Below are 12,432 nucleotides of genomic sequence, written 5' to 3' on the forward strand. Positions count from 1 at the left end.
ATAAAAAACTTTTATCCAAATCTTTCTTCATCCTTAAAATAATCATAACTATACACCACAAACTTTGCCTTATTTTAAGTAAGACAATGATTAATTGTGTGTATAGTAGTGGAGCCACTTTATAGTCAGCTGATGCCTTGGCACCAGCTACTTTTAAAAAATAATATAGATTTTCTTTAAATATTATGATATAGTCTTAGTACTAATTGAGTTTTTAAAAATAATACAATCTTAGCATTGATTAAATTTTACCTGATTGGATTTTTTGGTACTCACTAAGTTTTTCTTCTTTCTGTACCATTATATATATATAAGAATAGAGTTTTATAAGAGTTATGTTGTAGAAAAAGTGATTGTGTAATGTTATAGAGATTCGTTTTGCGTGCCGTAATTTTTTTTTCTTTTTTCTTCAAAAAGTGTGGGCCCTACAAAATGTTGTGTGTGTAGAAAAATTTGTTGTGTCATATTAAATGACAAATGCAAATCCCATACGAATAATAGAATCTATCTTAGCAACAGCTCTAGTTTTTTATATTAGTACTTATATAACTTTGGCTAGAGAGCCCAAGAGAGAACCTATCTACGAAGCACCGACACTTCAAAAATTCTAACGTGCCGTGTCCGACACTTCCCGACACTCGCCGACACTCCGACACTCCCCGACACTTCAACATGTGTTATAGAAATTCAAAAAAAGGTTCAAAGGTTTCGTTGTGTTGAGTTTTTAGTTCCAACTATTAGATTCATTGGATTACGATTACCATTTTATTGAGTTTAATATAAATATTTGGGATATCTTATGTTTCTTTTTAAAATTGATGAATATTATAAGTTTAGTTTTATTTTTTTTAAATTATTGAATATTAAATATAATATAAACTACATAAATTAAAAATATTATTTAATATCAAAACGTGTCCTAACGTGTCGAAATCTAAATTTTTTTAAAATTAACGTGTCGGAGTGTCGTGTCGTATCGTGTCACGTGTCCTGTGTCAGTATCCGTGCTACATAGGAACCTATGACAAAGAAGATACCAATAGAATAGAAAACGCTTGAAGACAAAGAAACTAATGGGAATGAGAGAAAGAGAATGAAAGGAAACGAAGAAGAGAATTGCACATGCTTATGGAAGTGCATGAGTATATGAGAATTCTTTCCGAGCTCTTTTGCACAAAAAGAGACTAATTTACTTGCATTGGAAGCATATGATTTGCTTTATTTCATTTTATACCCCTCTCATTAAAGAGAGAGCATCTATAAGGTAACTGGAATCTCGCTTTTCCTTTCTTTTTCCTTCAATTAACTGAAAATAACTTCAATATGATATATTTGAATTGACATTTTAAACTAATTCACTGGTATCATGAACAACTGTACAAACACAGATAGGACAATGACAAAATGTTAATTTTGTTTCATTTCTATGTAAGAAAAATACTTGAACTGAGGCAATGATTAAGTATTCAAAGTAACTAAATTGCAACATTTGGAATTACCTAAAATCAAAATATTCCCATTTCTTCCTTGTGTAATGGGCATTCATTTTTCTAGACGGGGATATTAAAGGGACAAATATTTGCATCCAACTCAAGTATATATACATCGCTGGTGTCATAATTGGCTAACTGTGCTGACCAATGTTCCTTAATTGACACAGTTGTACCACTTTTATTACACTGATTTAAAAAATAGTACATAACACAGGGAAGAAAAAATAGATAAAATTTCCTATAATTTTTTTATTGATCTGGGCAAGCAATAATGAGTAAACTTATTCTAGTAGTAGCAACTAGAAAAACAAGTAAAAGGAAGAGAGAATGAAGGAAAATATACAATACTAGTAGTAATAGCAGTAGTTTAACATATAAATGGAGCAAAAGAATTAACAAAGATGCTCCCACATGCTTCATGCTTCAAGCTTCCTTTTATTAAGCAAACACTCACAGCTAGCCTATAAATGGATGATTGCATGAGCAGTTCCCTTCATTAGCATCACTTTCTTCATCTCATCTTCTTCAATGGAGTGGCTTCTTCAATTCCTTTATCTCCTCTTTATAACTTCTCTTCTGATCTGTAGTACAGCAATTTCAGATCAAATTCCCAAGGTTTACACACACACTTTCCCTCTACCTTATTTTTTATTCTATATTGTTATGGCAGAGTCTTACAAGCTTCTCTTATTATCTGCAGCCTTATGTTGTTTATATGGGAAATTCTTCACCCAACAACATTGGGATAGATGGTCAATTATCAGAATCAACTAACCTGCAGCTATTATCATCAATCATTCCAAGGTTATACTCACCACCATCATTTTCATCTAGTTTACACCATTCACTTATATTTATAATTATATTCACCATTGAAATCAATTCAACTTATGGAATGAATATGTTCTTTTTTACTTTTCCATTTTCCCAGAAGAGAAAGTGAGAGGATAACTCTAATCCACCATTTCAGTCATGCCTTTAGTGGGTTCTCAGCCATGCTTACAGAGAGTGAAGCTTCTGCTCTGTCTGGTATTTGATCTTGTCTGCTAGCTCCTTTTTCTTTTTGTTTGTTCCAAATTCTTAACTTCTATGATTCTTTGACTTTTCCACCTTTTTTTTGGTTGTGAAGGCATTGCCAATTTACTTAATTCTTTATGGTCATTATTTAGCTCTAATTACAAAGACAAAAGAGCATTAATTATATAATATGAAAATTTTACTTAAAGCAAAGTCTGTCTGAGATCAGTGCTTATAATGTAGTTGGAAGTGAATTATGGTGTCTAATTATATCAATTATTACTCTGCATAAATAATTTTGTTCACCAACCTTAACTACGATCAAAATGATGTAAAAGATGTCTACCAAAAAAAATAAAAATAAAAAAATGATGTAAAAGACAAACCAATAATAATGCACGGGGAAGTGATTCATTTTAATTAAAAAGCATGTGAATTTATTAACTAAAATTAATAAAAAAAAAAGATTGTAAAAAACAAGTATATTTGTGATCCAACAAATAGAGATTAGGTGGATTTTGCTCTGGTGGGATAGGGTGGCACAGTCCTCAATTTTTTTTTCAAAAATTTATATGGGAAATAGACTTATCCTTTAACTGCAATATTTGTTTTTGGCAGCAACCAATTTATATTATATATATTACGAGTAATACATAGTATAATAGTAAAATTATTTTCTCTCTCTGCCACGTTAGCAGATAATATATGAGGAAAAAAACAAAAACAACTTTATTATTATAATTATATATTATAACGTAATCAATTGTTACAAATCAGTTGTTATAAAAAAAATTTGAGTAGAAAAAATTCACCCAATTTATATACATATATATATGTCTAATTGTGTGCGTCAGTGTGTGGTTTTTTATTTTCTAATTTCTATGTAGAATTTTATAGAAATACTCAATTATTCCTCTTCGTTAATAAAATAGTATATTCGTAATATATAACATTTTCATATACAATATTGTTATCAACATTTTATTGAGATTCAAATACTCAACATTTTATATATTTTATTTAGTTCTTAAAATTTAACAAATAATTGTAAAATAAATATGAAAGTATGCATCATTTGGTCACCAAAAAAATTTACTCTAGATCCGTCATAGAATCTGAATCAGATGACAACTCAGTATGAACTAACCTTAGAATGTAAAAGAGCAAGGGGAATGCATATCTGAAAAAAAAAATATTGTCCGGACAACATTTTGAGAGAGAGAAAATTATATAAGAGAGAGAAAAACAATGCACGGGTCCCCCACAAAAATTGTCTCCGCAGAAAAAACAAAAAAATTCCTGTAACATTACAGATGGATTATCCAAACATAAAAAAATAAATTATTTATACCATAATGATTTTCAGTAAAAATTGTGTATAATTTATGAGGAGAATGATCCATTTACAAATTTTTACAAATTATATTATGTACTTTTGGAAGAATATAATATAACCTCTCTCGAGAATATAGTGTGGTTTGTAAACAAAAAAATTTATAAATATAATCTCTCCGATTTCTGATTCTGTTACATGAAACTTTATAATAAACAAATAGTCTTTGTCAACGATTGAGTAGGTAGCGATGGCACTCAGATCTAACAATACCAATAATCGTGTACTATTGTTTAAGTTGCATTACATTATATGATCTTATTACATACAGGTGAGAATTTATTGCAATGTTAAAAAGTTATAAGATCTGAAATAAGAACGTGCTTTTAAAAAGATGGTTGACTCCTTGATGTGAAATAATAATACACGATTATTGTATTGCAATAAGAACGTGCTTTACAATACAATAGTTTCTTGGTGATAAATTCTTTGAAATATATTTATTACAAATTGAGATAAATTCGTTGTATTGTAATAAATTCTTATTAGACGAAGTTACAATAAATTCTTATAAGATCTGAAAAGCATGATCTTATTACATACAGATGAGAATTTATCTGGAATATTAATAATTTTTTTTCTTAGATCTGAAAGAACGTGCTTTTAAAAAGATGGTTGACTCTTTCCTTTCAAAAAAAAAAAAGATGGTTGACGCCACTAGACTATCAATGTATTGAGAACTGCACATTCTTTTACATGTTATATGCCAAAATTTAGTTATAAATGAAATTAAAAACAGACACATTTTTTATACCAATATGTACTAGAGAAAAACCTTATATTAAGATGTCTAACTACAATAAGAATATCAAAATCATAATTTTTTTTGAGGTATCAAAATCATAATTTATAAATTAAGGACTATCAAATAATCATGAAATTATTGGTGATGCTCCCTTTGAGCTAACTATTGCTACGTGATTTGTAAACAGGACACGATGGTGTGGTGTCAGTGTTCCCAGATCCAATTCTTCATTTGCACACAACAAGATCTTGGGATTTCTTAGAATCAGATTTGGGAATGAAGCCTCGTGGCACTCCTACACACCTACACTTGTCAAGTGATATCATTATTGGTGTTATTGACACTGGTAAGTGAAACCAAAAAAGTTAATAGCTCTTTAATTTCTTTTTATCTTAACTCAATAATTTTGAATTGGTGCTTGTTTTGTCTTTTTCAAACGTCTACATCTTAATTGAATTTTTATTTTACTATTAATATTAATAAATACCTTGCACTTTATATTAAAGAAAAAGAAAAAAATTGATTAGGATGAGAACTAAAGTGTACAAGAGAATTTATAAATATTTAATGTTGGTTGATGTGACTATTGCTTTTAGATCAACAAATGTGCAAAAACATGTTTTTATATTGAATATTTTTGCCTATCCTAAAGTTTTGTTAATATTGACTGCACCACTTAGAAAAAAAAAATGGAAATTTTATTGTAAAAGGATTACCTAGTGCAGAGAAATTTATGCCAACGACAAGATTATTACCTTCTTTATGACTACATGTTAATTTCAAGTGCATTCCAACTGGATTTGGCTTCATACAATGACATTACTTGACATGATTCTCTTACACCACTACTTGTCAACTAAATAAATTTTTATATAAATCTTCCTAAACTTCAGTAGCATAACATGCATTAGAAAAATGCTAAAATAAGATACAGTGATATAATTGTTTCAGCCCCTATTTCATTTTCTATTTTCTAGTAGTTAATAATTTTTATTTTTGAAATAAATCATTAAATGGTTTTATGTAATAATATCTATCCCTCTTTCTACCTAAAATCCCACAGATGTGAAAATTTCAATTCAAAACAGAAATCTGCATTATCACAAAACATGAGTAAAAACTTCATCAATATCTATATTCCATCAATTTACCTAATTTTCCCACTTCTTATTATGTACAAAAGATTATTTTCCATTTACTAAATTTTTTATATTATTAATTACTAGAATTAAAATTATAAGGACTTATTTTCTAAAGAGTTAAAAAGTCAATGATAGTCCCAAAAGATCAATAAAAATAATTTAATTTATAAAATTAGACACAACATTTTATTTCAGTTAAGCATCTGATCAAAGTTATAGGAAACCAAAGTAAGATAATATTAGCTCTTTATTTGATTCAATTGGTAATAATAGCAAGAAATAAAGTTAAAAATAAAATAAAATAGTAATTGCAAGTGACAAAAGGAAATATATATACCATACCATAGTAGCATTATAAGACCCCAAACATATGGTGGTCTCATGTGAAACTGATTTGTCATTAGTCACTCACTACTATTTTAGCCATTCACTACTATTGATATCTTTGTGGCTAAGGCCAGTTGGCGGTTGCAGCATCTACATCAATTGTATGTGATAGCAACTCATTGTGACCCCCAACTAGCTGTTATGATTACTACCCACATTGAGAGAAAACAGGCACAAAAGCTACTCAGTTTCCATATCACTTTATGCCAATTGAAACCTTTGCTTGCTTATCTTGGTATGTTGCGTTATATGGGCTTCCTTTAAGAAGTGTGTATTTAATTATTTGTGTTTAAAGCAGAGGATTGAGGCTGGCCTCTTAAATGCAGACCTCTCTAGTGACACTCAATGATGAGTTTGGAAAATTATAGAAAGCAAACGGTGTAGGTGTGAATTAACTTTAGGAGATGTTTCCAAAAAAAAAAAAAAAATTAACTTTAGGAGAAAAGTGTGGGTCTTCTTAAAGGACACAAACTTAGATCTATTTAAGAGAGAGATAGACACAAAGAGGTGTGAGTCTCATTTCTTTGTGTTTTTCTCTTAAAATGACTTAATCTTGTGTTCTTTAAAATGATATATAGTTTTCCTTAACTTTATATCATAAAACTCTTTTGCACCTCAGTTTCTTTTCCTTCCTTTTATTTTCAATCCTAACAAATATTGATATAAAAAAAGTGGGGCAAGAGATAGATGCTAAAGTGAAGTGAGAAATAACAAGCACCATTCCTTATAATAATGCCAATGAACAAATAAAACAATTGAGTTTTCTTTTTCAAACTCTTTACATCTTGCAAACTACCTTCTAGGTGTTGGAAATCGACAATCACACACAAATTTCAAATGAAAAAAGAGAGAGAGAGAATTGACGCAGTGATTTGCTTTGATTTATCCAATTTAGGCTACATCTAGCTTGTCTGTACTGTATTCACTCAGTTTACAAGGAGAATATAAATAGGACTAGAAAAACCCTAACAATAGCTATTCATGGGCCCAAATCTAAACTACTAAAAAAAGAAAAAATTACAATAAATCAGAGGCCCACAACAGTACCTAGCCTCTACGGGCCTTTCTGTTGACCCCGACAATAAGAACCCTCATTAACATGCGAAGTATGAGTCATACCTAACACTAGGCATTATGTGTTGACAAGCATATAGGGGTTAAAACTTTAAAGTGAAATAATACATTTTAGAAACTTTTCAAGCATTGCATGCATTTAATTTCCTGCTGCTAAACAACCTACAGAATTAGGGAAATCCCAAGGCATATGGAACTTTACATTAGTGTCACCACTCCCCTGAAACATACCTTTTTCTCCCACAATTAAGTGATTATTGACAAGTATGTAAGAGTGTGAAAAACAATCTTTTCATAACCTATAATATTGAACATTTTTCAAATCAAAAGGTTATAATCCCACACTTGGGTACAAACATTGAAAGGGATTTCTCAATCTACTTTTCTGGCTTTTGTCATCTCCAGCTAATTATTACTAAAGAATCCAGAGACAGACACAGTCTCTAGGGAGCCTTGGAGGAAATTTCTTATAATGAGTATATTGGATTTGCTCAGTTGTAGGACCCTTGGAGTCCCAATGAGTTAAGGCCAAAGACAAGATAAAGTGAAATTGAAACAACCTAGATAGAAATGCAATGGGGTGAGTTTTTTGTAACATTGCCAACATGTTCTTCCGAGAGTGAAATCTCCCAAATACCCTTCCACCATTATTTCTGTAGCCAAATGTTGTCATCCACCCTGTTGTTCCCATCTCATTGTTGGTATAGAAATGTAAACCAAGTGATATTGGGGGTTAGGAAGCTACTGAAAGGGAAGGCAGAGTTAATAGAAAAAACAAAAAAGACTCTAAAATGGATTAAACTTACTTACACATAAGGTGTGCTCACATGTGCTCGCATCTGGGACATGTGACAATATCAGATTTTAAGTGTATCAAAAACAAGGTGTGGCCAACTGTAATTAGATGATGAAAATTATACATGTGAGGTAATATAAGTGTGTATGTAGCATTTTTCTTCTAAAACCAGAGTAAAATCATAATATAAAAATGTAATCAGCATCCAGAATTCATGTGAGGTCACAATTTTTTAACTAACTTTCCTCACTTTGAAACTCTAAAAAATTTGTTTGAATATTATTTAATTATGTTATGCCTATGTCTTTTATGCATCAAGGGATATGGCCAGAGTCTCCAAGTTTTAGAGATGACGGCATAGGGAAGATTCCTTCAAGATGGAAAGGAGTTTGCATGGAGGGTCATGATTTCAAGAAATCCAACTGCAATAGGTGATTATCCGTTTTCTTACACGTGCTTTAAGAAAAAGCTCATATCTACTTAAAAGATCTTTCAATAATCATATTTTGACACTGACAAAATTGCAAATTCATTATATGCTTCTCTTAAAACAATTGTAGAAAACTGATAGGTGCAAGATACTACAATATCCAAGGTACATCAAGTGGCAACCTGACTGATACTGGAGAAAGCAAAGGTTCCCCAAGAGATTCTGTTGGACATGGGACTCACACTGCATCAATAGCAGCTGGTGCCTATGTCAACAATGCTAGTTATTATGGTTTAGCAGAAGGAACAGCAAGAGGTGGCTCACCTTCTACTAGGATTGCTGCCTATAAAACATGCTCAGAAGAAGGTTGCTCTGGTGCCACCATACTAAAGGCTATTGATGATGCTATTAAGGATGGAGTAGATATAATCTCAATCTCTATTGGACTTAGCTCACTATTCCAATCAGACATTTTGAATGATCCCATAGCCATTGGAGCATTTCATGCAGAACAAAACGGGGTCATGGTGGCGTGTTCAGCCGGGAATGATGGTCCTGATCCTTACACAGTTGAGAACACAGCTCCATGGATATTTACAGTTGGAGCTTCTAATATTGATAGGAATTTCCAATCAACTTTAGTCCTTGGAAATGGGAAAACTTTCCTAGTATGTTTCTTCATCTATAGTGGATTTCTTAGCATGATATCTTCAACTTGTACCAAAAACCTTATTTTTCCCTTTGTTTATGCTGTCAGGGTACAGGCATTAACTTCTCAAACCTTACTCGTTCAAAGATGTATCATATTGTCTTTGGAGAGGAAGTAGCTGCCCAATTTGCCCCTGCATCCGAAGCTAGGTATCTAGTTGTGATTATTCTTATAATATTATTGTCATTCTTTTGTATATAAAAAAAAGTTATAATTTCAAGTGTAACAATTTTGCTGGTCATTTCCTCTTTCCAACAGCTTAAAAAAAAATTCATTAGGCCAACTCAAATGAGATGCATTCAAATTTGACATTGCTGTTACTAGTGGTTTATATTACTACTACATTATACCAGTAGGCAATGGCAACAAAATTGCAACTGCATTATAATGGTTTAATATTGCTGTTACTATTGGTTTATATTACTATTACATTACTACTGCTGTATTTTCTCCGAAATGCAGGAACTGTATTCCTGGATCACTAGATTACAACAAAACTGCAGGCAACATTGTTGTTTGTGTTAATGATGATCCAACTATTTCAAGGAGAATCAAGAAGCTAGTTGTACAAGATGCAAGAGCCATGGGGATGATACTCATTGATGAGGACAACAAAGATGTTTCCTTTGATGCAGGTGTATTTCCCTTCACACAGGTTGGCAATCTTGAAGGGAATCAGATCCTTGAGTACATAAACTCGACCAAGTAAGCATTATCAACCCTCACACATGTTGATTAGTGATTTAAAATAGCGTGCCCCATGTTCTATGTGCAAAAAAAATGGCAGATAGAAGGCAGCCTTACCTTATATTTATAAGAGGATGATTATATGAATCGAACTCGTGACCTCCGAGTCACATGGGGACAACACCAACTGTTGTGCCAAGGTCGTGGCTAAAGGAAAAGTAGTAAACATGATATAAATATTTTTGTTTTTTCAATCTTAATGTTGATTGGAAAAAATTGAAAAATAATATGCTAGCTATATGCTCAGTCTATCATGCCTGCATTACAGGAACCCAACTGCAACAATTCTTCCTACAACCGAAGTTACTAAATATAAGCCTTCGCCAATTGTTGCATCTTTCTCATCCAGAGGTCCTTCAGGCCTTACAGAAAACATTCTCAAGGTATTTTTCTGTCCTGTGTTCCTACATGCTGTTCATTTCATCCATGAACCAAGAATTGCATAAGCTTCTTGAGAACAATGAACTCAGTGTTTCTTTCACCTTATGGCATATCTGTTGTCCAGCCGGATGTCATGGCTCCAGGTATTGGCATTTTAGCTGCCATGATTCCCCAAAGTGATGAACCAGGAAGTGTTCCAATTGGGAAAAAGCCATCCTTGTTTGCCATAAAATCTGGTACATCTATGGCTTGCCCACATGTGACAGGTGCTGCAGCATTCATTAAATCAGTATATGGAAAATGGAGTCCTTCAATGATCAAATCAGCATTAATGACAACAGGTTCTAGATAAAAATCCCTTTTCTATTCTTTTATGGATATCTGAGAAAGTGAGAACTGTTACTTATGTTGTTCTGTTTTGTTTTCTTCCATTCTTCAGCTACAACCTACAATAACATGAGGAAGCCTTTGACCAACAGCTCAAACTACTTTTCCAACCCACATGAAATAGGATTTGGGGAAATTAATCCACTTAGAGCTCTTAACCCTGGTTTAGTTTTTGAAACAGATCTGGAAGACTATCTCAGATTCCTTTGTTTTTCTGGCTCTTCAAAGAAAAACATAAGGTCAATGTTTAAGACCAACTTCAGTTGCCCAAGGAACTCTTCTGATGATCTTATCTCCAACATCAATTACCCATCAATCTCTATAAAAGCACTTAATAGGAAAGGAAAAGGAAAAGTAATCACAAGAACAGTTACCAACGTAGGATCCTTTAATGCCACATATGCTGCCAAGGTGCATGCACCAGAGGGATTGGTTGTCAAGGTCATCCCAAATAAACTCGTGTTTTCTGAGGGTGTTCAAAGAATGTCCTATAAAGTCTCATTTTATGGCAAGGAGGCCCGTGGTGGATACAATTTTGGGTCTCTAAGTTGGTTTGATGGTCGACATTATGTCCATACAGTATTTGCAGTCAAAGTTGAATAGATTTGCATACACATAGATATTTAAATAGGTTACCTTATACATGCATGGTTGTTATCTATTTTTTGCCTAACTTTATGTCGTATATGAGAGTGAGTTCCATATTGAAGTATAAATTTCTCAATGAGACACATTATTAACTGGCAATTCTCTGAACCTACGGTACTTTAGTAAGCCTACAATAATAGAAACTTCCATTAATGTCCAATCAAACCCAAAAAGATATGAATCTCCAAAATGCAAGTGGACCTTGGCCAATTCTATGCTAACTCAATCTTCTTATAATCAACGAAAATCCCTTCTATGGAAACCCTAGAAAGGATACCTTGGTTAGCCAAATTTTGGCATCCAACTCTTCGCAGTCTGAAGTGCCAACCTCAAATGCTTCACACGCTTGATCTTGGTTTTAGAGTAAACCATGATATTGTCCATGAATAAAATTACAAAATAATGCAAGTAAGGTTTAAATACCTTATTCATCAAAGGAAAAAATGTTTATCCTCTTAGATGACACAACTTATATCCTTTCACTCTCACAAAGAAGTGGGACCCACACTTTTATTTTTTTGTCAACTCTCTCTCCTCTTTTATCTATCTCTTTCTCTCTCTTAAAATGACACAACTTTACATCCTTTAAAATGACACACTTTACCCTTCATCAAATCCATGAAAATGGCAGACGAGTTAGTCAAATTGTTCTGGACAGCCACATAGATCCAATTCTTTGGGCCAGTCTCTAAAGCCCATAAAAGAAGTTACTCCCCTCTATTCCTAAAGTGAGACAATTACAATCTCAACGCACTGAATCTCACTCTCCAAGCACATGCATTAAGTGAGGATACTTTCCTTATATCTAGTGGGGCCCACATGGGCAAAATGGTTACTGATCCTTCGCACTCATCATTGGAGAATCTTCTCCACCTATATATATCCCTCTTTTGCCATTGAAGATGCATTTTTTGTGTAACACACCGTAGTACTCCGGTATGTTAACATGACATATGATATTAACCATAGTTACAATCACAGTAGTTATGTTAAATAATTACAAGAGAACTTTTTTTTTCTTTTTATTAAATCAACAATATCCTTTTCCGTAATCAATTAAGTCCAACACTATAATTTTAACGG

At 32.4% G+C, this 12,432-nt stretch overlaps 1 protein-coding gene across 1 annotated transcript; it reads left to right on the forward strand.

Moving 5' to 3' along the window:
- The first annotated feature begins 2,021 nt into the window (after positions 1-2,021).
- On the forward strand, positions 2,022-11,314 carry LOC133289347 (CO(2)-response secreted protease-like). The gene is made up of 11 exons (XM_061487259.1): positions 2,022-2,108; positions 2,194-2,297; positions 2,425-2,522; positions 4,836-4,994; positions 8,367-8,478; positions 8,608-9,145; positions 9,235-9,335; positions 9,649-9,891; positions 10,202-10,316; positions 10,439-10,655; positions 10,754-11,314. Exons 1-11 carry the CDS (start codon positions 2,022-2,024, stop codon positions 11,302-11,304), a joined length of 2,325 nt encoding a protein of 774 aa, XP_061343243.1. The 3' UTR covers positions 11,305-11,314.
- Positions 11,315-12,432: the final 1,118 nt, after the last annotated feature.

The sequence above is a fragment of the Gastrolobium bilobum genome, unplaced genomic scaffold, assembly GCF_033153095.1.
Source record: "Gastrolobium bilobum isolate Gb01-03AN ecotype WA unplaced genomic scaffold, APGP_CSIRO_Gbil_v1 utg30563, whole genome shotgun sequence".
NCBI classification, from domain to species: Eukaryota; Viridiplantae; Streptophyta; class Magnoliopsida; order Fabales; family Fabaceae; genus Gastrolobium; species Gastrolobium bilobum.

Excerpts from the sequence above, each read along its gene's own strand:
- LOC133289347 (XM_061487259.1), top strand. The coding sequence starts at position 2,022 with ATGGAGTGGCTTCTTCAATTCCTTTATCTCCTCTTTATAACTTCTCTT. Across the intron at positions 2,109-2,193 it reads TTTCAGATCAAATTCCCAAG|CCTTATGTTGTTTATATGGG; the intron begins GTTTACACACAC and ends TATTATCTGCAG. Across the intron at positions 10,656-10,753 it reads ATCAGCATTAATGACAACAG|CTACAACCTACAATAACATG; the intron begins GTTCTAGATAAA and ends TCCATTCTTCAG.